The sequence below is a fragment of the Pelophylax lessonae genome, assembly GCF_965119305.1.
Source record: "Pelophylax lessonae genome assembly, chromosome: 4".
NCBI lineage: Eukaryota > Metazoa > Chordata > Amphibia > Anura > Ranidae > Pelophylax > Pelophylax lessonae.
This window is the reverse complement of record NC_138771.1, coordinates 55,938,739-55,962,564: the sequence shown is the minus strand read 5'-3', so window position 1 is coordinate 55,962,564 and position 23,826 is coordinate 55,938,739. Positions and strand designations below refer to the sequence as shown.

The 23,826-nt window shown below is 45.3% G+C and overlaps 1 protein-coding gene across 2 annotated transcripts in view; it reads right to left on the bottom strand.

Moving 5' to 3' along the window:
- LOC309552335 (AP-3 complex subunit sigma-2) overlaps positions 1-23,826 on the bottom strand; it is a 118,522-nt gene that overhangs the window by 45,587 nt on the left and 49,109 nt on the right. The window contains exon 4 of one of the 2 annotated variants that reach the window (XM_082253247.1): positions 7,538-7,609. The exons of the other annotated variant lie outside the window; for it this stretch is intronic. Within the exon in view, the coding sequence (XP_082109373.1) occupies positions 7,538-7,609 (72 nt within the window). The remainder of the gene's footprint in view (positions 1-7,537; positions 7,610-23,826) is intronic. 2 annotated transcript variants of the gene reach the window in all.

The window sequence follows — 23,826 nt, the reverse complement described above, 5'->3', positions numbered from 1 at the left end:
CCCTTTTACACTGTGATCAGCTGTGATTGGACACAGCTGATCACATGATAAAGAACCTACGACATAGGCGCTTTAATGTGATCAGAGATGTGGTGTGTCCGAGCGACGCACCACCGATTGCGATGGCCCCGAGGGCACGCACGCGCAGCTTGCTCTGAAGGACATCCTATGACGTCCAATCAGAACAATGAAACCCCCGCCAGGCTGTCATGTTGCTATAGGCCGGGCAGGAAAGTGTTAAAAAATAAAAAAGCTAAGTATATTAAATATCTCCAAAAGAAAGCATTACCTGTGATAAAAAAAAATATAGAACATTCATTTGTGTACAGTGTAGTATGACGGAGTAATTGTAAGTCAAACTATCATAGCACTGAAAACTAAAACATGGCCTGGTAATGAAGGGAGTGTAATGCTAGTCAGCGCTGCTGATAAGGCAATACAACTGGTCCTGTGGTACCAGGCCCGACCCCATCAGCTCAACAGGGGACCCGGGCAGCTTTACAGTTCAGCTGTGCAAAATTAAAAAAAATAAGGCTTTTTTAAATTTCACCACCACTACTACTACTACTTGGTTGGGGGGTGTATATTTAGATTTTCCTGGGTCCCTCTGGTAACTGGATGGTGAGAGAAGAGGAGGGACTTTTTATTAATTTTCAGGCGCATGTACATACAATTCTGCAGCTGCCCCGCCTCCACATGTTGCTGTGTTTCTGGCTGCTCAATTAGTTCTAGCCAGCAGCCACTGTCCACTGACTTTCCTGGCGGAGTGATCTTGTAATGTGCTGCTCAGCTCCAGTCCTCAGACTAATGTGAGGACAGGCAGAGAGATGGCGGCAGGCGGAGAGATGGTGGCAGGCGGAGAGATGGCGGCAGGCGGAGAGATGGCGGCAGGCGGAGAGATGGCGGCAGGTGGAGAGATGGCGGCAGGTGGAGAGATGGCGGCAGGCGGAGAGATGGCGGCAGGCGGAGAGATGGCAGCAGGTGGAGAGATGGCGGAAGGCAGCAGTGGGAGCAAAACTGGGTGGGTGAATATCTAATTCTGGATACAATCCTCTACCGGTCATAATAGGAGAACACACAGGCAGCAGTCAGCAGGTGCATGGCTCTCTGTCACATTTTGTCACATGGCTGTTGGGTGCTGAGGTGCTGTTGGGTCATAAGTTACCAAAGTCACCACCCAACAGCCATGTGACAAACTGTGACAGAACCATAATAGAGCCCCTGCTGAGTGCTGCCTGTGTGTTCCCATAAATGCTGATGATGAGCATAGCCTGCACTTTGTTTCAAGGCAGGGTCTGGGGAGGGGCCAAAGGGGGTCCCGTCAGGAAGGCTGTACAGGGCCCCATGATTTCTAACAGCAGCACTGAAGCTAGTATTGAGGTGGTTAAAGAAGTCATGTAGAAATAAGTATCAATACATACATGTCAATTAAAAATATGCTGACAGTTTCTTTGCTGACTATTGTTATTTTTATTATCTCGGAGGTAAAACAATTACAGTACACCATAAAAGAAGTAAAAAAAAAAAAAAAACACAAAATAAAGTAATTGACATGGTACTTCACCTGCTGTGTCATTTCTAATGGTTGCTGTATATTATATCAGATTGCTTTATTGCTTTGGTACAAACCAAGATGCACTTGTTGTGATGCATGCAGGTAAGGTAATGGGATTACCCGGAGAACGCAATGTTTTCCTACCAAGCAATGATGTCACAAATCATAAAAAGGGTTGGATTAAAAAAAAAAAACACCACAATCCAAAGTAGAAAACAATCAACACTGAAGAAATCCTTGTTGTCGAATGTCACTTTGAATGTGTACACTTTTTTCATATAGATCTTTCCAACACTTTCCAGCATACCCCTTGCACTGACTACAGCCCATGTTAAACTATAGTGTCAGTTACTAAAAGATTTAATAGGCTGGTTGACTCGGATCTACAGTTCACAATGGTACCATTGTTCTACATATAATGAACATCAATTAATCATGTACATTTATTTAATTTAATAAGAATTGTAAAAGCAAAGTGATGCTATCAAGCTTCCTGGGGGCCTTGAAAATGCTTTCATGCACCTGGGCTGATGAACAGCTATCAGTACTAAACAGCAAGCTTAAAGCAAACCTTTAAGACGGGAGATAAAAAATGGGATTTTTAACTTTCCGTAAAATTCATTTCTCTGATGTTCATTGACGGACACAGCTCCTGATCTTCTTAACCATTGGGTTATACTGCCCCCTACAGGAGTAGGACACCAGGCAGAAAAAGTCTGGCTATGCCCATAGGCAGTCCCAGGGGGTAAACTCCCTCTCTCTGCTATAGGCACTCAGTTTAGTTACAAGCAGTGTCAGGAGAATTAAACTCCACAGAGGGGTGGGTGCTGTGTCTGTCGAAGAACATCAGAGAAATGGATTTTATGGTAAGTCAAAAATCCAATATTCTCTTTCGTTCATTGACGGACACTGCTCCTGATATTCGTAACCATTGGGACGTCCCAAAGCAGTATAAAACATGAGGGGTGGGAACAGCAAAAAAATTTCCCAGGCTAAACAACCAACCAGGCAACAGGAGCTCAACCAAAACAAATGGAGCCCATCTGAAAAAAAGAATATATCCTCAAAGAGGATTAATTCCTCTTAAACAGCAGCCTGCAAAACCTTGCGGCCAAAAGAGGCACCCGAAGATGCCAACACATTCATTTTATAGAACTTTGTGAAAGTATGCACCGACGACCAGGTGGTCGCCTTGCAAACCTGCGTCACTGATGCCTGATGATGGAAAAAGCAGGATGCACTTAGCGACCTAGTAGAGTGCGCGTTGACAGGGAAAGGAGGAGCCTGACCCCTAATGGAATAGGCCTGAATCACAGTCTGACTGAGCCATCTGGAAATGGTTGCAGAAGAAGCAGACAACCCTTTACGGGGTCCATCCGTGTAACACAAAAAGAGAGTCTGACTTCCTTAAAGACTCCGTAGCTGCCAGGTACACCCTTATTGCCTGGACCACATCCAAGGCATGCAAGGAAATTTCCTTCCGATGTTTAGGCCTGGGACACAAGGAAGACATGATGTCTTCATTTAAATGAAAATCAGAGACAACCTTTGGGAGGAACGACATACCGGGTCGAAGAACCAACTTATCCCTATGAATCGCCAGGTAAGGTGAACCACAGGATGCCACCGCCAGTTCCAACACTCTGCGCGCAGAGGTGATAGCCACCAAAAAGCCACCTTCTAGGACAGCATAAGCAGGGGAATCTCACGAAGATTCTCAAAGGGAGGCTTCTGGAGAACCAAAAGCACCAATTTGAGACCCCAAGGCGGCAAAAGAACCCGCACTGGAGGAACCAAATTTCAGACACCCTGAAGAAAGGTACGCACCAAGGAGCACGTGGCCAAAGGTCTTTGGAAGAAGACCGTCAAGGCCAACATCTGGCCCTTGATGGTACTCCCGGCAAATTTCTGTTCAACCCCCCCATTGAAGGAAGGTCAAGACCCGAGCCACAGAGAAGGAGCGAGGATGAATCCCAAGAGACTCACACCACGCAATGTACGTCTTCCACGTACGATGGTAGATCTTCCTAGAAGTAGATTCCCTAGCTTTCAACAGGGTAGGAATCACCGACTCAGATAAAACCCTATCTTCAGCACCTGGCGTTCAACCGCCAAGCCGTCAAAGACAGCGATTGTTAAGTTGAGACACCAACAGATCCACCTTGGGGGTGCCCCACCAGACACACAGTTGATGAATCACCGCCGGATGAAGGGACCACTCCCCTTGGTCCAATTTTACACTTACATGGGAATGTGTGCAGCAGAGTGGGCTGGAATGAACCGTTCTGCCCACCTTAGAATGCCAGCTACCTCCAGAGCCGCCAGGACACTTCTTGTGCCCCTTTGGTGATTGACATAAGCCACGGCCGTGGCATTGTCCGACTGAAGGTGCACTGGAGAACCCTGAAGATGATCTGTCCAATGGTCCAGACACAGTCTGATCGCTCAAGAGTTCCAAGACATTGATCGGTAGTCTGAACTCTTCCAGTGTCCAGATCCCCTGAGCAAAATTCTTGCCGGGGACACCTCCCCAGCCGGACAGGCCGGCATCCGTGGTGACTACGGTCCAATACAAGGGGAAGAAAGATTTGCCCAGCCGAAGCGCCGGAGAACTAAGCCACCATATCAGGGACTCCTTCATTATCCGACTTAGCCTGACCTGATTGTCCAGAGACTTGTCCCATTTGGTCAGAATCTCCCTTTGCAGGGAACTGTGCAAATGGAACCGCCTCGAAGGTAGACACCATCAAGCCCAGCACCCACATGCAAGTCTGGAGGAATGACCATCTGGTAGCATTTGTACAGAGGAGGGAGGAAGGAGCACTCTGGCTAAGGCCGAGTCCAGGGTCAGGCCCAGATAGTCGTGGATGGATCCAGAGCAGATTTTTAAAAATTCAGAATCCAGCCGAACTCCCGCTGAGTTCACATTGTGATCTCCAGGTTTTCCACCAGAGCAGGAGACTCCGTTCGCAGAAGGAGATCGTCCAAGTAGCTCAGAACTGCGATCCCCCATTGGCGTAACAAGGCAAGCACCGGGGCTAACACTTTTGTAAAGACCCGGGAAGCAGAGGCGAGACCGAATGGTAACGCCAAAAACTGATAATGCTCCTCTCCCACAGCAAAGCAGAAAAAACGCTGGTGACTGGCACATAATGGAATATGACATAGTTGTCTTGCACCAGAGAAGTCCACGGGTCCGGAAACCAGTGAAGATGTCCTCCCCACCCCCAATACGGGTGAGGGCGCACCTTCAAGCTGAAGGAGCCTTGTCCGCAGATCTGGAGAAGCCCACTCTCAGCTTGCCAAACCAGGTTTATTTGGATCCTCCAGAGGAGGCCCTGAGGGGCTTTGAGCCCTTGTCAGTCGAACCGGAGGGACGAAAAAATGTATGAGCCGAGAAGGAAGGCCAACGCCTACAACGAGGTTCTATGCCCTTAGTAGCCTGCGAAAGAAAAGTACTCTTCCCCCCTGTGTGAACTTTAATGATGTCATCCAAACAGGCGATCTCCTTGAAAAGGAAGATCAGTCAAGGCCTTTTTAGAAGTCTGGTCCGAAGACCAGTACTTGAGCCAAAAGACACGCCGAAGCAGAGATCTGAGCCACTAGGGGAGCCGCATCCAAAGAGGCATCACAGATAAACTGCAGCCCCTGGACCAGCTGGTCTGCCAGCTCAGCAAAGGCAGGGGAGAGCTGTTCCCCCTCCAGGTCACAGAGTAAGAGCTTAGCCCACTTGGTCAGAGTTTGCGACACCAGAGCAATGGTGAATATCGGCCTCATTGCCGAACCAGCCAGAGTGTACATATTGCGGGCCACAGCCTCCGCCTTCCTGTCAGCCAGATCCTTAAAGGCTGGGGACTCTTTAACCAGAATCATGTCTTATTTAATCTGGAAACTGGAGGGTCCACCACCGGTGGAACAGTCCACTTCTTAAGAAGGGACTCCTCATAGGGGTAACGTCTAGTAAAGCACTTTGGGACTCCACGGGGACGCTTTGGTCATCCCCGCTCTTTAGCGACAATTCTGTCAGAATAGGCAGGGAAAGGAAACACCTTTGCCGCTCTGGATGACTTGTTAGTGCCAAAGGGAACCTGCACCTCCATCGCAGCTGCAGCTGCGTCCTCCATCTTCAGGGTCTTACACACAGATACAATCAGTGCCTCCACCAGCGCCTTTTCGTGCGCAGTTGCAGACATGGAGGAATCATCCTCACTATCAGAGGATTCCGGGCGCACGGTTGCAGACCCAGCAGGATATCCCACGTCCGCGGCAGCCGAATAAGATTCAGGATCTGATGAGACAGATTAGGCAGGGGACGCTTTTTTGCTAGCCCGTCGCCTGAAAAGCCACCTCCACCAGGGACACAAAAGACTCCAGGACCACCGTCAGTGCGTCAATGGATGGTTGGGACCCAGAGGGCCCCACAGCCTCAGAGAGGGGATCAGGTGAGGAGATATGCTCTAAAGACTCCATGAGCCACCAGGGGGATCCCACAAAAAAAGTGTGAAACACTGCAAAAGGACAACCCCCACCGCGCTGGCAGCACCACCCGGTCGCCAGGCACAAGCACCAAGCATTCCTCAGCAGATAGGGAAAGGACCCCACAAGACTCACCACCCAGCAGAAACAGGGAACTGCAGCCACCAGGATAATCTTCCACTGCTGAAAATCGCCATCCATAGAGCTCCACTATTATGGCCGCCACTATTTTCAACGGCAAACCACCGCAAATTGGCCACCGGACTACACAAACATGGCCGCTGTGCGTTGAGCACACAGGCTACAGCAAAATGGTGGCACCACGAGGCTCCCAGGTACCCAGGAGGGATCCCTAGGCCTCAGAAAACGGGACAGACAGGAAGGGGGCCCCTGTCAGGAGCCCCCACCAGGCGCACCCCCCCCGTCCCCATCGCCAGCACAACAAACTGCCCACACCCCAGAAAGTGGACCAGGCACCCCCACAGCCCCAGTGAGAGTGAAGGGGGGGCCAAATGGCCCACAGTGACCAGCAGACCAATGAGGGGGGGTGCCTAATGGGAAGGAGGGGAACCCTGGGGTCTGACCGTCCCAAGGAGGGGCCCACGTCCACCCCAAAACCCTCCAGGGGTTACTTAACATATCAGGAACAAGGCCGGCACTGCTTCAGACAGAACCTCCTCTCCATCAAAATGGGGGCTGTCAGCCAGGAGGAACGCTGCGACTTGGGCTGAGACCGGGTCGTATGCGACCTCGCAAGGCGTTTAACTCGCAGGCCAGCCCGGTTTTGACACTAACCTAGCACGGAGCTGAGGTCTGCGCGTGCTTGCTGGCTAGACTGGGGTGACCACTGGATTTAGATTATCTAGCCCGTTGCCCAGTCCGGCAGTTGATTGTAGATCTCACAGGAAAAAAGACAGAAGAAAAAACCTAATATCCAAAAAGGAATAATAAAATCTAAACCTAATAAAATCTAAAAAGGAAAAAATTTGCCAGGACCAGAGAAGTACCTATTGCAGAGAGTGGGAGTATATCCCCTGGGACTGCCCATAGGCATAGCCAGACTTTTGTCTGCCTAGTGTCCTACTCCTGTAGGGGGCAGTATAACCCAATGATTAAGAAGATCAGAAGCTGTGTCCATCAATGAACGAAAGAGAAAAGACAGTTTTCAGATATAAATGTTCTGGTTTTAGAAATTGAAAGCTAACACTTGATTGCAAAATGGCATCTATATTTTCCTTTGCTTAAAGTAGATGTTAACCCTCACCTTATAAAACAACCTATTCAAGGTAAGATAGAAAGGAATGACAAAACATTTGTGTATACATTTAAAAATATTAGAAGCTCCTTTTTTTTTTTTTTTTTTTTTTTTTATTGTGATACAGCAGGCCACCTAGGCCATGCATAAAAATTTGGAATCTTCAAGACAAACATGCTAACACACTCTTCAATCAATGTAAAAGAGTTATAATAAAATCAATAAAATAGAGAACATCCCCTAAGACTCACCTTGTCCACGTTAAAGATCAAGTCCAGTTCACATACATTTTCAAAACATTTATCCAATGTCTCCACGAAAACCTATAAGCAAAGTAAAAAAGTAATGTTCCACAAGAAGGCAAAAACATTTACTTGCCACACCTAAGTGTAGCAAAATTTAAAAACAGAAACTTTAGCACAAGGAACAGAATTTACAGTCAGTAGGATGTGTCCCTTGTGTTGATTCCTCTTCTGCTAGCAGAAATTTTCATCCATCAATGGAAACCACCCCAACAAAGTTCTGGTGCGGCGGGGGTTAGTAGAATTAAGGAGCTTTCACAGGCTCTTAACAAGCTATGCCTGCCCTTTCCAGCCTGCTGCTTCATTTATAGAGGCCGCACTACAACTTCTATGAATAAAACAGGATCTATGAACGGAGGATGGGTGGTTGATTTAAAGACCATCCCCCTCCATTCATAGGTCCTGTTTCCTTCATAAAAGATGTAATACGGCTTCTATGAGTGGAGGAGCTGGGCAAAAAGGGTGGGCATGGTCTGACTCTCTTGATGGGAGCCTGCAACAGCCCCTTAGTGTCATTAACCCCCACTGCACAGGGAGTTTATGGCATCAGGGATGGAGGTCATGACGGAGGAGGGTTTCATCTAATAGAAATAGCACAAGGAACTCATCCTATGGACTCTAAGTTATATCCCTTTTGCTGATTTTAATTAATTTTTTTTTTTAATTTTAGCTACATTTTAATTGAATTCCTATTTACAATGGTTTTACTTACAATTACCCAATCTTCACAACATTACACAATTGAGAAATATTAGAGCCTACATCAGGTTTTCAATGTTGTGTTCCTGTGGTAAATATTTCCTCGTAATCGGTTTGTATCTAAAGAAATACTGTTATAGGATTCATTGTTTTGCAAATTCCTTAAAGTGCTTGTAAAGGCTCAATGTTTTTTACCCTCATGCATTCTATGCATAAAGGTAAAAAACCTTCTGTGTGCAGAAGCCTCCGAAGGCCCCCTAATACCTGAGCCCAAACTCGATTCAGCCATATGCACGAAAGCAGCAGCTTTCCTGGGAATCTTCCTCCTTATTGGCAGAGACAGCTGTTGGAGCCACTGGCCAATGGAGGAGAGAGCAGGCAATGGACAGAGAAGTGGCTCTGGAATGAGCCTGCTCGGGTGCCCCTATAGCAGGCTGCTTGCTATAGGGGCACACGGCAGGAGGGAGAGGCCAGGAGCGCTGGCGGCTGACCCGAAAAGAGGAGGATCAAGGCTGCTCTGTGCAAAACCACTGGACACAGCAGGTAAGTATGACATAAAAAAGAAAATGCCTTTAATATCACTTAAAAAAGAAACCAGCTTCAGCTCAGTAGTACAGCTTTGTTGCAACTACAGCTCTCAGATCACTGTCACTCTACCCAACACCTGCACTCCTGAGGTATCAGTCCCCTGTTGGCTTTCTGCAGTTCAAGGCAAGTACCCCAAACTAAAGGCTGATATCCAAACAAAGGAAAAGGGCAGGTGAACAGTACTTCCGGACTTCCGGTGAAAATCCCCAAAATACATAAAATTCCAATATTTGATTTTTTCATGTTTTTTTCCAGGGTTAAAGCCTCTATTTCTAGATCAGTGGTTCTCAACTCCTGTCTTTAGGACCCGCTAACAGGCCAGGTTTGCAAGGTAACTGAAATGCATCACAGGTGATATTATTGCTGCTCAGTGATTGCAGTATTCTAGTCTGCATCTCCCCAAGGTAATACTTAAAATCTGGTCTGTTAGTGGGTCCTGAGGACTGGAGTTGAGAACCACTGTTCAAGATCCACATTCTACCAGGTAGCCATGCCTCATTTAGTCTCAGCTGTGTACAGACCTTTATATGTGTGAGCTAACCGATTCTCAAGCCTTTCTCTCGCTTTGCTGTGAGAACCTGCTGCTAGGTGAAAAGGCTGAGTGCTGACTACACTTGGGGAATCCATTAAAAATGCACCCTGCTATTCAGGAACTGACCTGAGCTTGGTTCAGCTGCTCCTAAATGACTTTATTTTCAGTAGATTCCTGCTGAATCTGATGAAATTTGATTTCATCAAAATGATGAAATTTTTGATTGATTTGTCAGTGATCCTGTCAGCACCTCCTAGCTCAACAAACGTTGACTGAAAAAAAGAAAAACCAAGGAGCTGGTTGAAAAATTCTGAACTCAACAGTAGCTGCAAACAAGATGCTGTCACCCTTGGGTTTTCAAACCGCATCAGGTGCTAGCTGTCTGAATACAACAGCTGGCAACGACAATTCCTTAATCTACCCTGCTGGCATGGATGAAGGAATCTATTAAAATGTCTCTTGTTCAGTCTGGGGGCTGAATAAGAGAAATGTATGTGCGTATGGCTAGCCTTGTTTTGTTTTTACATATGCTATGGATTTTCTGTACAAAGCCCTACTGCACTGAAACAGTGTTTGTTTGCTGACTTGCTCAATAAAAGTGCAGGATAAATCTGCTTGGACTGTTTCTGGGTGTCCCTCATCTTCTACATCAGGGTTTCTCAACCAGGGTTCTGTGGAACCCTAGGGTTCCTCCTGAGGTTGCTAGGGGTTCCTTGAGCAATGGGCAATTTCTGCCTCTCCGAATGTTCCCAATGACACCATTGTTCCTTTTAGCTATCTGTATGGGGGTAATTCTTCCCAATGAGTTGTAGATTTTTAATTTTTAGCAGGGGTTCCCGAGACCAGAAATTTATTTCAAGGGTTCCTCTGTGTTGAAAAGGTTGAGAAAGGCTGTTCTACATGGTTCACAGCTACCATTACCAGTTGAATCGTCACCCTTCCTTACAATATATATGAATAAAAACGCTTATCATTAGAACTCAGCTCTACACCTATGGCACTTTTCCACTGCAAGTACCGGCTCGGCTCTACTCGGCCCTGCTTGACCCGGTTTGCTTTTCCACTGCTGGTACCGCATGGTACGGTGCTGGAACGGTTCGGTACGGTATGGTTTGCTTTTCCACTAAAGTAGTACTAAAGTTAAGTGGGTGGGATAACAACGGGGTGGTGGGATTCTCTGACCCATCAGTGGCTAATAGTGACTGCATGCAAAGGATTGTGGGATATGGTACCGGGTATGGTACCTGTTGGAACCACAATCGAGGTGGTACTGTTTTTGAGAGCCGTACCGTTCGGTTCCATGCAGTGGAAAAGCGCCGCTGTACCGTACCGAACCGTTCCTACACCGTACCATGCGGTACCAGCAGTGGAAAAGCACAAAAGCGAGCCGAACCGTTCGGTTCCATGCAGTGGAAAAGCACCACTAGACATGATATTAGCATCAATACATAAAGACTGCCAAGAGCAAATCCACCTTTTCATAAATCCCACCTTCCAACTCCATCCCATTCCCCACTGCACGTAGCTGGTCTCATGCTACTCTCCCACAATCTATTCTTATTCAGGTCAAATCAGACCCACCGAGTACATTAAATACACATATACACTAATAAAAGTATATACTCAAGCTTATCATATTTAAATATAGCACAAAAATAAATAAAAAGTCAGCTTTTAAAATATAATTTATGGGAAACATGGCCATTTTATGAAGTCTGCCGTACACTACGTTTTTAGAAATAATTTCTCATACATCAGGATTATAAATCACTAACCTAACGATATACACTTTACAACCCCTGCCCTAAAACCCAAGAAACAACCGGTTTGGCCTTAGTACAAGTGCTTCAATAGTTAAATGTAGAGCTATCAATTAATTAGCAAGCCGTCATGTGTTTAACCACTAACTTGCCCAGGCGGATTCTGACTTTTCTCACACATGTAAAAATCTGCAATTTTTTTTTTTTTTTTTTTGCTAGAAAATTACTTAGAACCCCAAAACATTATATACCTATTTTTAATCACAGGCCCTGGAGGAGAATAAAATAGTGCTTTTTGCATTTTCTTTTACACCTTTTTTTACACCACTTGATATCTGTGCAGCCTTTTTTAAAATGCTAAATTTTAAGTAAAAATACACAATTTTAGTCCAGGCAAGCACAATATAATGTTGAATCGTTTGGTAAAAGAAAATATAAAAAGATGATGTGCGCTGAGTAAATAGATACCCAACATGTAAAAAGAAGGTTATAACCGCGCTAAAGGTAACAGATAGTGAGCTGCGACTTCAAGTGTGACCACACCCCTAAAAATTATATATTGTATAAGTCGCGCTAAATTGAAAAATAAACAAATGAATGTCCAACTGTTTAAAGTCCCAAATATCATAAAGTGACTAGTGATGTATGAAATCTTGTGCTGCTTCCAAAAGATCCCGTAGGAATTGTGCTTACCAGAACGGCAATTTTAAATTGCAGAATTCATGTGATGAGATGAGTTCACGTGCCCAGGTGATCCAATGGAATTCTAGCGCAAGGAACTCCCAATATGTGGTCGTGTATCATGTGAAGGAAAAATAATAATCCATAGCGTGATACCGTACAAAATTGTCAATATTATAACTGTGTAGGACTACAAATACTGTGAATCCTTCACCAATTGTGCAGCCGCTTACCAAAATAACTAGTAAAAAGGCATGTAATCAAATCAGAAGAAAAAAGGACCGCCACCAAACGTAGAGCCTCTTACCAGATAGATCTGTATAGGTGTATTCTATCCAAGTATAGAAAAGGTGAACCACCACCAGACATAAGGCCTCTTACCAGATGGAAATGAAAAGCCAGCAGAACATTGAATCCACATGCACCAATATCAGCAAGCCACCCAAGAGCGTATAAAGCCTCTTACCAGACCATAAGAAAAATGCTCGATAACACTTGGTATATTTTCCCAATGGAGAGGTAACCTCAGGGTCTCAATGACAATCCGGGCAAATCACTGATAAATACCACGATGTACCGCTTAATGTGCCTAGGTGGCCTCTCGGACCCCCTATGCCACAAGCTGAGCCACTGTGTTTCTCAGGGTTGCAACGCCAGACCAGCCGATAAAGGAAAGAGAAGGCGCCAATAGTGTAAAAACTTCCAACAGATTTATTCACATAAAGTAGTGTACTTACAAGCAAGGAAGAAAAATTATTCGAAGGATGTAGAGCCGCCGGCCGGACGGCAAGGCGCATCCGTTCCCTCGATAAGCTTCCGGAGATGACGTCAGCACGCCGTGACCTAACGGCGTTTCGTCCGAGGAGACGTTATCAAAGGTGATAACGTCTCCTCGGACGAAACGCCGTTAGGTCACGGCGTGCTGACGTCATCTCCGGAAGCTCATCGAGGGAACGGATGCGCCTTGCCGTCCGGCCGGCGGCTCTACATCCTTCGAATAATTTTTCTTCTTTGCTTGTAAGTACACTACTTTATGTGAATAAATCTGTTGGAAGTTTTTACACTAGTGGCACCTTCTCTTTCCTTTATCGGCTGGTCTGGCGTTGCAACCCTGAGAAACACAGTGGCTCAGCTTGTGGCATAGGGGGTCCGAGAGGCCACCTAGGCACATTAAGCGGTACATCGTGGTATTTATCAGTGATTTGCCCGGATTGTCATTGAGACCCTGAGGTTACCTCTCCATTGGGAAAATATACCAAGTGTTATCGAGCATTTTTCTTATGGTCTGGTAAGGGGCTTTATACGCTCTTGGGTGGCTTGCTGATATTGGTGCATGTGGATTCAATGTTCTGCTGGCTTTTCATTTCCATCTGGTAAGAGGCCTTATGTCTGGTGGTGGTTCACCTTTTCTATACTTGGATAGAATACACCTATACAGATCTATCTGGTAAGAGGCTCTACGTTTGGTGGCGGTCCTTTTTTCTTCTGATTGGATTACATGCCTTTTTACTAGTTATTTTGGTAAGCGGCTGCACAATTGGTGAAGGATTCACAGTATTTGTAGTCCTACACAGTTATAATATTGACAATTTTGTACGGTATCACGCTATGGATTATTATTTTTCCTTCACATGATACACGACCACATATTGGGAGTTCCTTGCGCTAGAATTCCATTGGATCACCTGGGCACGTGAACTCATCTCATCACATGAATTCTGCAATTTAAAATTGCCGTTCTGGTAAGCACAATTCCTACGGGATCTTTTGGAAGCAGCACAAGATTTCATACATCAATAGTCGCTTTAGGATATTTGGGACTTTAAACAGTTGGACATTCATTTGTTTATTTTTCAATTTAGCGCGACTTATACAATATATAGATACCCAACATGCCATGTGTTAAAATGGTGCACGCCCGTGGAATGGCGATAAAGTACTGTGAATAAATTCATAGGTGACAATTTTAAAACCTTTACGTGCTACCAGTTTAAAGTTACACAGAAGGTCTGGTGCTAAAAATATTGATTTCACTGTGACAATTGTGGTGATACCTCACATGTGCGGTGCGATCACCATTTACATCTGCGTGCGGGACCAATGTATGCATTTGCATATGAGCGCTTAAAAAAAAAAAAAAGTTTATTTATTTTTTTTTTTTTACACGGTTTCCTTATTTATTTTTTTTAAATTAAGTTTTATTGCAGTCACAAGACATTAACAACATCCCTTGTGACAGCATGGACCAAGCCAATTCCTCTATTAGACCCCAGATGTCTCATCTGCCCTCCAAAGCAGTTGATCAAATGGAGATCGGTTTGATTGGTTGCATAACTAGCCAGTAATGGCTGGTAAACAAAAGACTGAAACCAGAAGTGACAAAATTTGCAACGCTTCCAGATTCATACATCACAGAGATTATTGGGGAAAATTTCTCCTTTCACTATGGTCAGCCAGCGTGACTGTTGGCAGTGGCCTCGGGCCCCCATGTGGGACGGGAGAGCCTGAAACTGATAGCAGGGGGGTGCCCCTTCCACCGCCTGTAAAATTGATAGAGCAGCTGTTTAGCGGTTCTGATTACTCCTCCATCCATCCTCCTCATCCAGTAGCTGCAGCCATCATCCAGATATCACCACCATTTTCCGAGGACACACATATGCATACGTTGGTTGCTTAAACTTGTGGGTGAACTTCAAGAACTTCGAAAACTTAAGGACCTTACAGAAATGTAAGATTTAGACTTTTGGAGTTGTCACATTACCTAAAGCGGTAGTAAACCAAAAGAAAAATAAAAATAAATGGGCCCCCCTACAGGTTTAGGTCATAATGTACTAGTATGCTGCACATTATGACAGACTTGCCTGTACATGGAGCACTTCAGTGCTGTCACTGCAGGAGGTGGATGCCATGTCAAATATAGATATGTAAACACAAAGATTATGAATTGGTATAGGGCCAGACATTTAGCGCACTGAAAATGCTCAAGACTGGTGACTGGCTGCTCAGAAACCAAATATTGGATCGTAGGAGGGGAGGGTTGTGTCCAGAGTGTCCCAGCAGGTGGTACTCGGAGGTGCCCGCTGTACAGTTCATCATTTTTTAACCACAATATGCCCAGTACAGAATTTAACATAAACATGTACCAAGACCGATAACTGGGCAGCCATTTCTAAACATTCCTTCTGGAACTGTTAGATGCCTGACTGTCATACTGATCATGTGGCTTTCATGCAATGCTTCACCCTAATCAATGTGCCTTAGGCTCTGTTCACACTAGTGTGACCTGTCACGCAACCGTGGACACAAAGTCACATGACAAGTCACAGCCCATTGATTTCAATGGCACCCGTTGCAATCTTTGCGACTTAAAGCGGAGCTCCAGGCTCCTTCAGAAAAAAATTAAAATATTTTTAGGACAATTACCTGTCTACAAATCCAGCGGTGTCTTCACCTGAGCCGATTGTTCAATCCGCTCTCCAGTGCTCTTGCCGCCACCATCTCGGATACAGTAAACCGCAGTGAAGCTGCTGGTTCCCTACTGTGCGAAGTGTGCTGTTCTTTGTGAATGGTTCAGCGGCGGAGGAAGGGGACCAAACTTCCGGATGTGTTTGCCGTTGCGTAGGTAGCAAGTACATGTCAAAACCAGGTACCTGCTCCCACCTCCCCCCCTTAAAGTGCCAAATGTGGCAGCGGGGGGGGGGGGGGTTGGGGCAAAAAAGCTTCGCGTTTTGGGAGGAGCTCTGCTTTAAAGTCGCAGTGACTTAGAAAAGGTTCCTGCACTACTTTGATGAGACTTTCTTGTAGCTTGAGTGCCACAGAGTGTAACGTTTCAAAGTCGCACTCCAAAGTCGCATTTGAAATATTGCGACTGTGGAGTCGAACTAGTGTGAACCAAGCCTTAAGCTGACTACACATTATTCAATTTCCTTTAGATTTACCTTCAACTATGTAGTGCAAGGGCCCGCCTGATTGCATACAATTTGAAAGGGTTTATGTCTGACCTCATATTATACGGTTTTGGTAAATCTAAAGGAAAATTGTATAATGTATGGCCAGCTTTAGGGCCAGTATCAAGATCATTCAGAATTCACAAGAGGTGCATCTGATCTGCAGTTGGTCATCTTCTTTGAGTCTCATAGACTTACGAGTCTATGGCCCCTTTTACACATGCGTACCGTTTATCGACTTTTCATCCATTCGTTAACGAATGAAAAAAAATAATGGACATCAATGCAGCTTCATGGAAAACATGGAAGTAAATGGAGGATGATCATCCATTTACATCAGCTTCCATCAACATCAGTTTTTTGGAACAGATCAAAGCCCTATTTTTCTTTCATTGAATAAACGTATCAGACAAAATTGGATGTAAACAAACAAATGGTCTGCTTTTGCATGAAAGTCTTGTTTTTTTTAATAAAAATTACAAACATTAGTTATACAGTACTTACCTCCTGTGTACAGTTGGTTTTGCACAGGGCAGCCCAGATCCTCCTCTTCTTGGGTCCCTCTTCAGCTCTCCTTGCCCCTCCCTCCTGTTGAGTGCCCCCACAGCAAGCAGCTTGCTATGGGGCACCCGAGCAGACACACAGCTCCACGTGTCCATTCAGACACTGAGCCCTGGCTAGGCCCCGCCCCCTCTCTCTCCTCATTGGTTCACTGGCTTTGACAGCAGCAGGAGCCAACGTCGCTCAAGCTGCTGTCTCAGCCAATAAGGAGGGAGAGTCCCGGGCAGCCGAGTCTCTCTTGCAACATCGTTGGATAGAGATGGGGCTCAGGAAAGTATTAAGGGGGCTGCTGCACACAGGTTTTTCATCTTAATGCATATAATGCATTAAGATTAAAAAACCTTCTGCCTTTACAAACACTTTAAGGAATCTAGCTGGCAGATATAAAAAACTGATGGGTAAAACGGTCAAAAAACAGATGACAAACTAATGTACACTTCATACGTTTTTATTTCTTTGATAAAAAGTGACTGAATTGATGAAACGAATGGTCCGTATGTGTGAAAGGGGCCTAAAGCCTCGTACACACTACTAGTGGGTTAAACGAAAAAAAAAAACCTGACAGCTCAGGTCGGAGATGCTGTACTAACAATTAATTTGCTTGCAGAAGCAAAGAAAAAGGCTTTGTTTGACCATGCCCTTGGCATAAAGAATTCATTTAACATTTGGAGATCAAGTTTGTGTCTATCAGCCTCCATTGGTGCACCTAATAAGGTGTACCGAGCGAGATGGGTCAGTAGACACCTACCGGTTTGCCTCACCTAGTGTTGGTCCGAACACGTACAATGGAGACCAAACTACTTCATGAATTTTCATTGCCTCCTTTAACCACTTGCCGACTGCCTAACGCCGATCTACGTCGGCAGTCAGCCCCTCACAGGCAAAGTGACGTAGGGCTACTTCACTAGCTTGTGAGGGTCTAGGGAGCAAGCGCGCGCCGCCGGAGGCTCGCTCCCGCGTGGTTACGGACCCCCCCGCGCGTGTGACCAGCGGACCCGATGTCCGCCGGTCACTCGGCGATCGGCGGGGGAGAGGGAGAATGTCAGGCAGCTTGTGTAAACAAGCCACCTGTCATTCTCCTCGCTGTAAAGACACTGATCACACGGATCTAGTATGTAGATCCGTTGATCAGTGTCCTTACAGCTCAAGCCACAGCCAATCACAGTAGAAAGCACGCCCCTAGGGATACACACAGCCCCTCCCTCCCAAATAAAGTTAACCCCTTCACTACCAGTGTATTTTTACAGTAACAGTGCATATATATAGCACTGATTACTGTAGAAATGTCACTGGTAACCCCAAAAGTGTCACAAATGTCAGTCAAGGGTCCGATCTGTCCGCCCCAATGTCGCAGTACCGCAAAAAAAAAAAAAAAAAAAAAAAAAAAAAAAAAAATCGCAGATCGCCGCCATTACGCGTTAAAAAAAAAAAACCAACAAAAATGACAAAAATCTTTCCCTTTGTTAGTAAACACTACAACTTTTGCGCAAACCAATCAAAATACGCTTTTTGCGATTTTTTTTACCAAACATAGGTAGCATAAAACAAATTGGCCGAAAAAATTTTGATTTTTACATTTTTTTGGGGGGAAATTTCATATAAAAAAATGTGAAAAGTATTGCTATTTTTGCAAAATTGACGCTCTTTTTTTGTTTATAGCGCGTGATCAAAAAAATCGCACAGGTGATCAAATACCACCAAAAGAAAGCTCTGTTTGTGGGGAAAAAAGGACGCCAAATTTGTTTAGGTACAGCGTCGCACGACCGCGCAATTGTCCGTTAAAATCATGCAGTGCCGAATCGCAAAATACCCCCTGGTCGGAATGGGGGTAAAATCTTCCGGGGCTTAAGTGGTTAAGAGGCCCTGTCAAAGCAGTTGCAGGACCGAATGAATACCACCAATGCACTAAGGTGCATTGGATGTGCTTCTGCATCTACAACTTGTGTAGACATAGGGAACGAAGAACAGAGCTCCTAAGAGAGGGCTTTAGACATGGGGCAAAAAAAATAAAAAAATCTTCAAAATGGAAGACTCCCGAAAACGGCCCTAAGAATAACATGGCCAATGATCACATTATGGAGTGCAAAGGAAAGACCTGTGTAATAAGTTCATAAGCACATTCAAAACTTGTTTTTCAAATTCAAGAATGTAAATCTCCATGCCCAGCAATATTCACTTTACAACCCCCTGCTCTAAAACCCCGGGCCATGTTAATGTAATGATTAAGCCACTTTCATTCCAACCTTCAGAGGTGTCCTCATGGCTTTTGACACAACCTGTAAGTAATAAGTTTCCCTCTGAGGTACATACATACAGTATTAACACTAACACACTCACTACTCACATATAAATAAGCAGTTCAAAGCACAAAAGCTCACTTAAAACTTTGGGAAAGATGCTGTAATGGTTAAAAAAAAAAAAAAAGTCTCAAAGCAATCTTAGGGCTTGTTCGAAATTGTGGCAGGCACTGCCACTCCTTTGAAAAGCGATCCATGCTCAGATCGCTTTTCAGAGGTATTTGACAGACGGGGAGGAGGCGATATGTCGCCTTACCACCTGATTTAACCTTATAATTGCCGTACCACTGCATCAAGGTTGCAGCGCAGGTCTGGCCAAACTGCATTAATCATGTTCATCAGTGGCACTGCCCACTGAAAGCGACTTGTCGTTTACATTTTGCCACAGCCTCAAAGCTCATAATTGCAGCTGCGGCATGTATAGAGCTGTGAGCGGCTCTAAGTGAGTGTTCAGGCTGGTAATCGGAGGACAGTAAAACCATGGCTCAGCCGCCTTGTTTTACTGCCTTCGAAAACTTGTGTGAATAAGCTCTAAGGCTAAGTTCACACTGGCAATAAAAGCACAAAGCAAGGTCCAGAAAGACATGGATGAAAGAGTTTGGGGCGGAGGAACTTGACTGGCCTGCACTGAGTCCTGACCTCAACCCGATAGAACACCTTTGGGATGAATTAAGAGTGCAGACTGCGAGCCAGGCCTTCTTGTCCAACATCAGTGTCTGACCTCAGAAATGCGCTTCTGGAAGAATGGTCAAACGTTCCCATAGACACACTCCTAAACCTTGTGGACAGCCTTCCCAGAAGAGTTGAAGCTGTTATAGCGGCAAAGGGTGGGCCAACTCAATATTGGGCCCTACAGACTAAGGGCTCTTTCACACAATCCGTCCGTCGGAGGGACTCAGTTTATCTCAGCGGGGGATCGATCTGCCGATCCCCCGTTGAGCAGGAGAATGACAGCTGTTCTCCACACTGAGTGGAGACACAGCTGTCAGTAGGCCTGCTGAAAATAATCGCTGAATCGATGCGACCCTTCGCGATTCTGCATCGATTCGGGGGTGACTGCAAAATCGATTAGCTTGACGTCACTTCCGGGGTGGGCGGCGCTGGCGCGTGATGAGAGTGGTGGCGGCGGCCGGGCTTGCGAACACGGAGCTCCTTGTGGTAGAGGAGAGGAGGAGAGCAGAGTAGTAAGTAGCCTTATGTTGGGTGCAGGGGGGTATTTATAAATTAGTAGTAGTGATAAGGATCAATACCTTGCTGGGAGTAAGAGGGATATGTGTATTTGTAGATTCTTGCAGTGGATTAGTATGAGGAGTTGAGGAGTAGTAGTGAGTAGTGTCAGCTTTCATTGTTTGGGTGGGACTGATTGTCTGCAATACACCTAGTATTACTGGAAGCCCCCCTGGGGTTTGTTTGGTCATGTGACTGCTTATAAAAACTACCATAGCATAAAGCAATCTGGAAAAGAGCACAGAGAAGTCCTGCCCATTGACATATCCCTGTCACTTGTCAGTTCCATTCGCAGAAGCCTGTAAATTAAAATCCAGTGGCATCACACAAAGAGGTGTTAAGATGCTTAGGAACTTTAAAGAGTTGGACTAGTGGGACTAGTCCCACTATGTCCCAGTATTGGACATAGTGGAATTTAATATTAAATGACCCCTGTGGAGTCCCAGTACCCTCAGCACCCTCACTGGAGGGGGGGGGGGGGGGAGGTGTCACACTACAAGGACTGCTGTCATAGCTTGATCAGCAATTTGTAAAGTCTAATTTGTCCTCATTCCCCTGAGAAAAGGCTGTCTAGATGGGGGATTTATGACAGGGAGCATTATCTTTACTACAAGGAGACCTGTTTCCTTCACAATTATTGATCTGATAAGCAGGAGCAGATCAGGGAAAGGAAGAAGCAGGTAGATAAGTCCAGAGAATTGGAATATGAGGCTCATTACAGCCCTTTAGGAAATAATTTGAAGTAAGATGACATATCCTGTATTAGAATTATGTTCATATCATACAATTAGTACTGGGGAAAATAGAAGCAGCACCATCCCATACTAAAGGAGAGCAGAGCCTGCAGAGCAACCCGACCCACGGACTGCCGTCCCCCCCAATGGACTGGCCGAGGAGGCCCTGCTTTCCGCCTGTACCATGCACACTGCACTGCACGAGTCCGAGCTCCAAATGCCGACATGAGGCTCATCAACCGGGACCTGTCTGTGTCCGAGCCCTACTCCATACACCTACCGGCTACCGCTACTTCACCCACAACTGGCTGCAGCTCTGCTTCCTGGTAAGTCGGGGCACTACAGGGCCCAGCATTACTCCTTACCAGGGCCTGTTATACTACAACTAGGGGGACTACAGAGCCCAGCATTCCTCCTTACCAGAGCCTGCTATAGTACAACTAGGGGGACTACAGAGCCCAGCATTCCTCCTTACCAGGGCCTACGGTACTACAACTAGCATCAGGTAACTCTTCTAACCTGATGTGGCCTGCTCTAAAGGGGGATCTATGAGGGGACCTGCTCTACTAAAGGGGGATCTATGGGGGGACCTTCTCTACTAAAGGGGGATCTATGGGGATGCTGGCCTGCTCTAAAGGGGGATCTATGGCGACCCTGCACTAAAGGGGATCTATTCCATAGATCCCCCTTTAGAGCAGGGTCCCCATAGATCCCCCTTTAGAGCTCAGTTCCCCTGGATCCCCTTTAGGGCAGGCCCAGGCTCCCCATAGATCTCCTTTAGAGCAGGGTCCCCATAGATCCACCTTTAGAGAAGGGTCCCCATAGATCCCCCTTTAGAAAAGGGTCCCCATAGTAATCGTGATGCATCGTGATGCATCGGGGAATCGAATCGCGACCCTAATAATCGTAATCGCATCGTGAGGTAAGTGAAGATGCGCAGCCCTAGCTGTCAGAGCCCCATACATCTCTATGGGGGAATCTGATGGGAACGGACCGTTGGTCCATCCTCATCCGATACCATCCGCTGGACAGATGGAAAATAGGGTTTCCATCCGTCCAGATTTGACGGATCGGATGTCAGCGGACATGTCTTCGCTGACATCCGATGCCCCATAGGGATGCATGGTGGGACCGTTTAGATCCGCCAAAAAAACTGATCTGAACGGTCCACCTGTGTGAAAGGGGACTAAGACTGGGATGCCATTAAAGTTAATGTATGTGTAAAGGCAGGCGTCCCAATACTTTTGGTAATATAGTGTGTGTGTGTGTGTGTGTGTGTGTGTGTGTGTGTGTGTGTGTGTGTGTGTGTGTGTGTGTGCCTATATATTAGTGATCGACCAATATCGGATTTTTGTTGCATCGGCCGTTATTTTTGTACGTTAAAAAAATGTTTTATTTTTTTTTATTTTTACACTTGACAGGTACTGTTGTGGAGGGATCTCCTCTGCACTTAAAAGCATTCAAAACAGCCAAGTTTGGTTGTTTTGACTGCTGCATTTTTTTTTTTAATCTGGCGGTTTTTACATGGAGACCCGATCAGAGCCGAATGCGGCTTTGATCGGGTCTTCTCTTCGGTGGCCATGCAGGTAGGATGCCCGGTGGGTCGTCCCCTCCTGCTCCTTGTAATGACAACTGAGCGGCTTCTCAGCAGCATGGGTTGTCATTACAAGACAGCCGACCGTCGGATATGGACGCCGGTACCAGGGGTGATGCCTCTAGCTGCAGGCATCACTCCGGTACAAGCACATATATATATATATTTCTTTTTTATTTATACACACACACACACACACACACACACACATACATATACACACAGTGGTGTAGTGGTTAGCACTTTCACCTAGCAGCAAGAGGGTCACTGGTTAGAATCCCAACCACGACACTACCTGCCTGGAGTTTGCATGTTCTCCCTGTGCCTGTGTGGGTTTCCTCCGGGTACTCCGGTTTCCTCCCACACTCCAAAGACATGCTGGTAGGTAATTGGATCCTGTATAAAATTGGACCTACTATGTGAGTTAGGGACCTTAGATTGTAAGCTCCTTGAGGGCAGGGACTGATGTGAATGTGTAATGAATATTTAAAGCGCTGCGTAAATTGACAGCTCTATATAAGAACCTGAAATAAATAGAAATAAACATATCTATGTATGTTTTAGCTTAAAATGAAATCTAGACACTGTCTATGTGTTTAAAAAAGTATAGAAACAGAATATAAAGAAATACTTTTATTTAACATTTCTCAGTATTGCATTAATTGAAGGAAGAGCAAAAAAAAAAACAAAAAAAAAACTCTCTTTTTTGGTTGGTTTCTCAAATAAAGCCTGAAAGGATTGGTTTCCTGAACAGAAAGTAGAGGGAGAGGTTTGACTGGTTACGAAAATATTTTTTGGTTTGGCAGACTTAAACATGTGCCTTTCGTAATCTCAGTGGGCCAATTTAAGTCCTCCTGAGTAACAAATTAAAACATTTGTCTAAATCACTAGACTGTCAAAAACAATCTCATCAACATAACACCACAAGCACCTGACACTTCCCAAGGCACACCTAAAACTCGAAACTACTTGTCAAGAATAGAAAAGGTCAGGATCCTGGCACAAACCTTATGATATTGTGAAGGAAATAATAATAATCTATTTAGCAATATATATTTAACTGCCGTCTGATAAGCAGTTGATATTTTGAAGGAACTGAAGGAAAAAATACTTTAGGACATTGATTTTCGATCACTAGGTCACAGTTAAAGATTAGGAATTACTTTGATACCAGCGGTTATCACTGTGATATCAGACAATTCTCCTGTGAAGAGTTGCTTACATGAAAACTCATAACTCTTTACATTTTTTTTAAAGTGGACCTTTTCAGTGTTATTCTGATATTGTCTTGGGTAATAAAATGATCTTTTTTTGCCCTGTATAAGAACAGCTCCCAGCCTGGATCATGTGTTTGCTGGCTTCCAATGCCTAATGAAGAGCGTCAGTGGATTCCAAGCAGCTATAAGATAGGAGAACTAAAAAGGTTGACCTCGTATATACAGATAACTACAAACTATTCACATAAACAAGGTTTTAAAACATTTTGATAAGATTGGAAATAAAGTATAAGTTCACCTTTAATAATATGTTACATATTACAACTGTATTTAGGGTGTAACATGTTACTAGGCAGCATCCCCCGCTCACCGACCAATCCCCTACTGCAGTGATGGCGAAC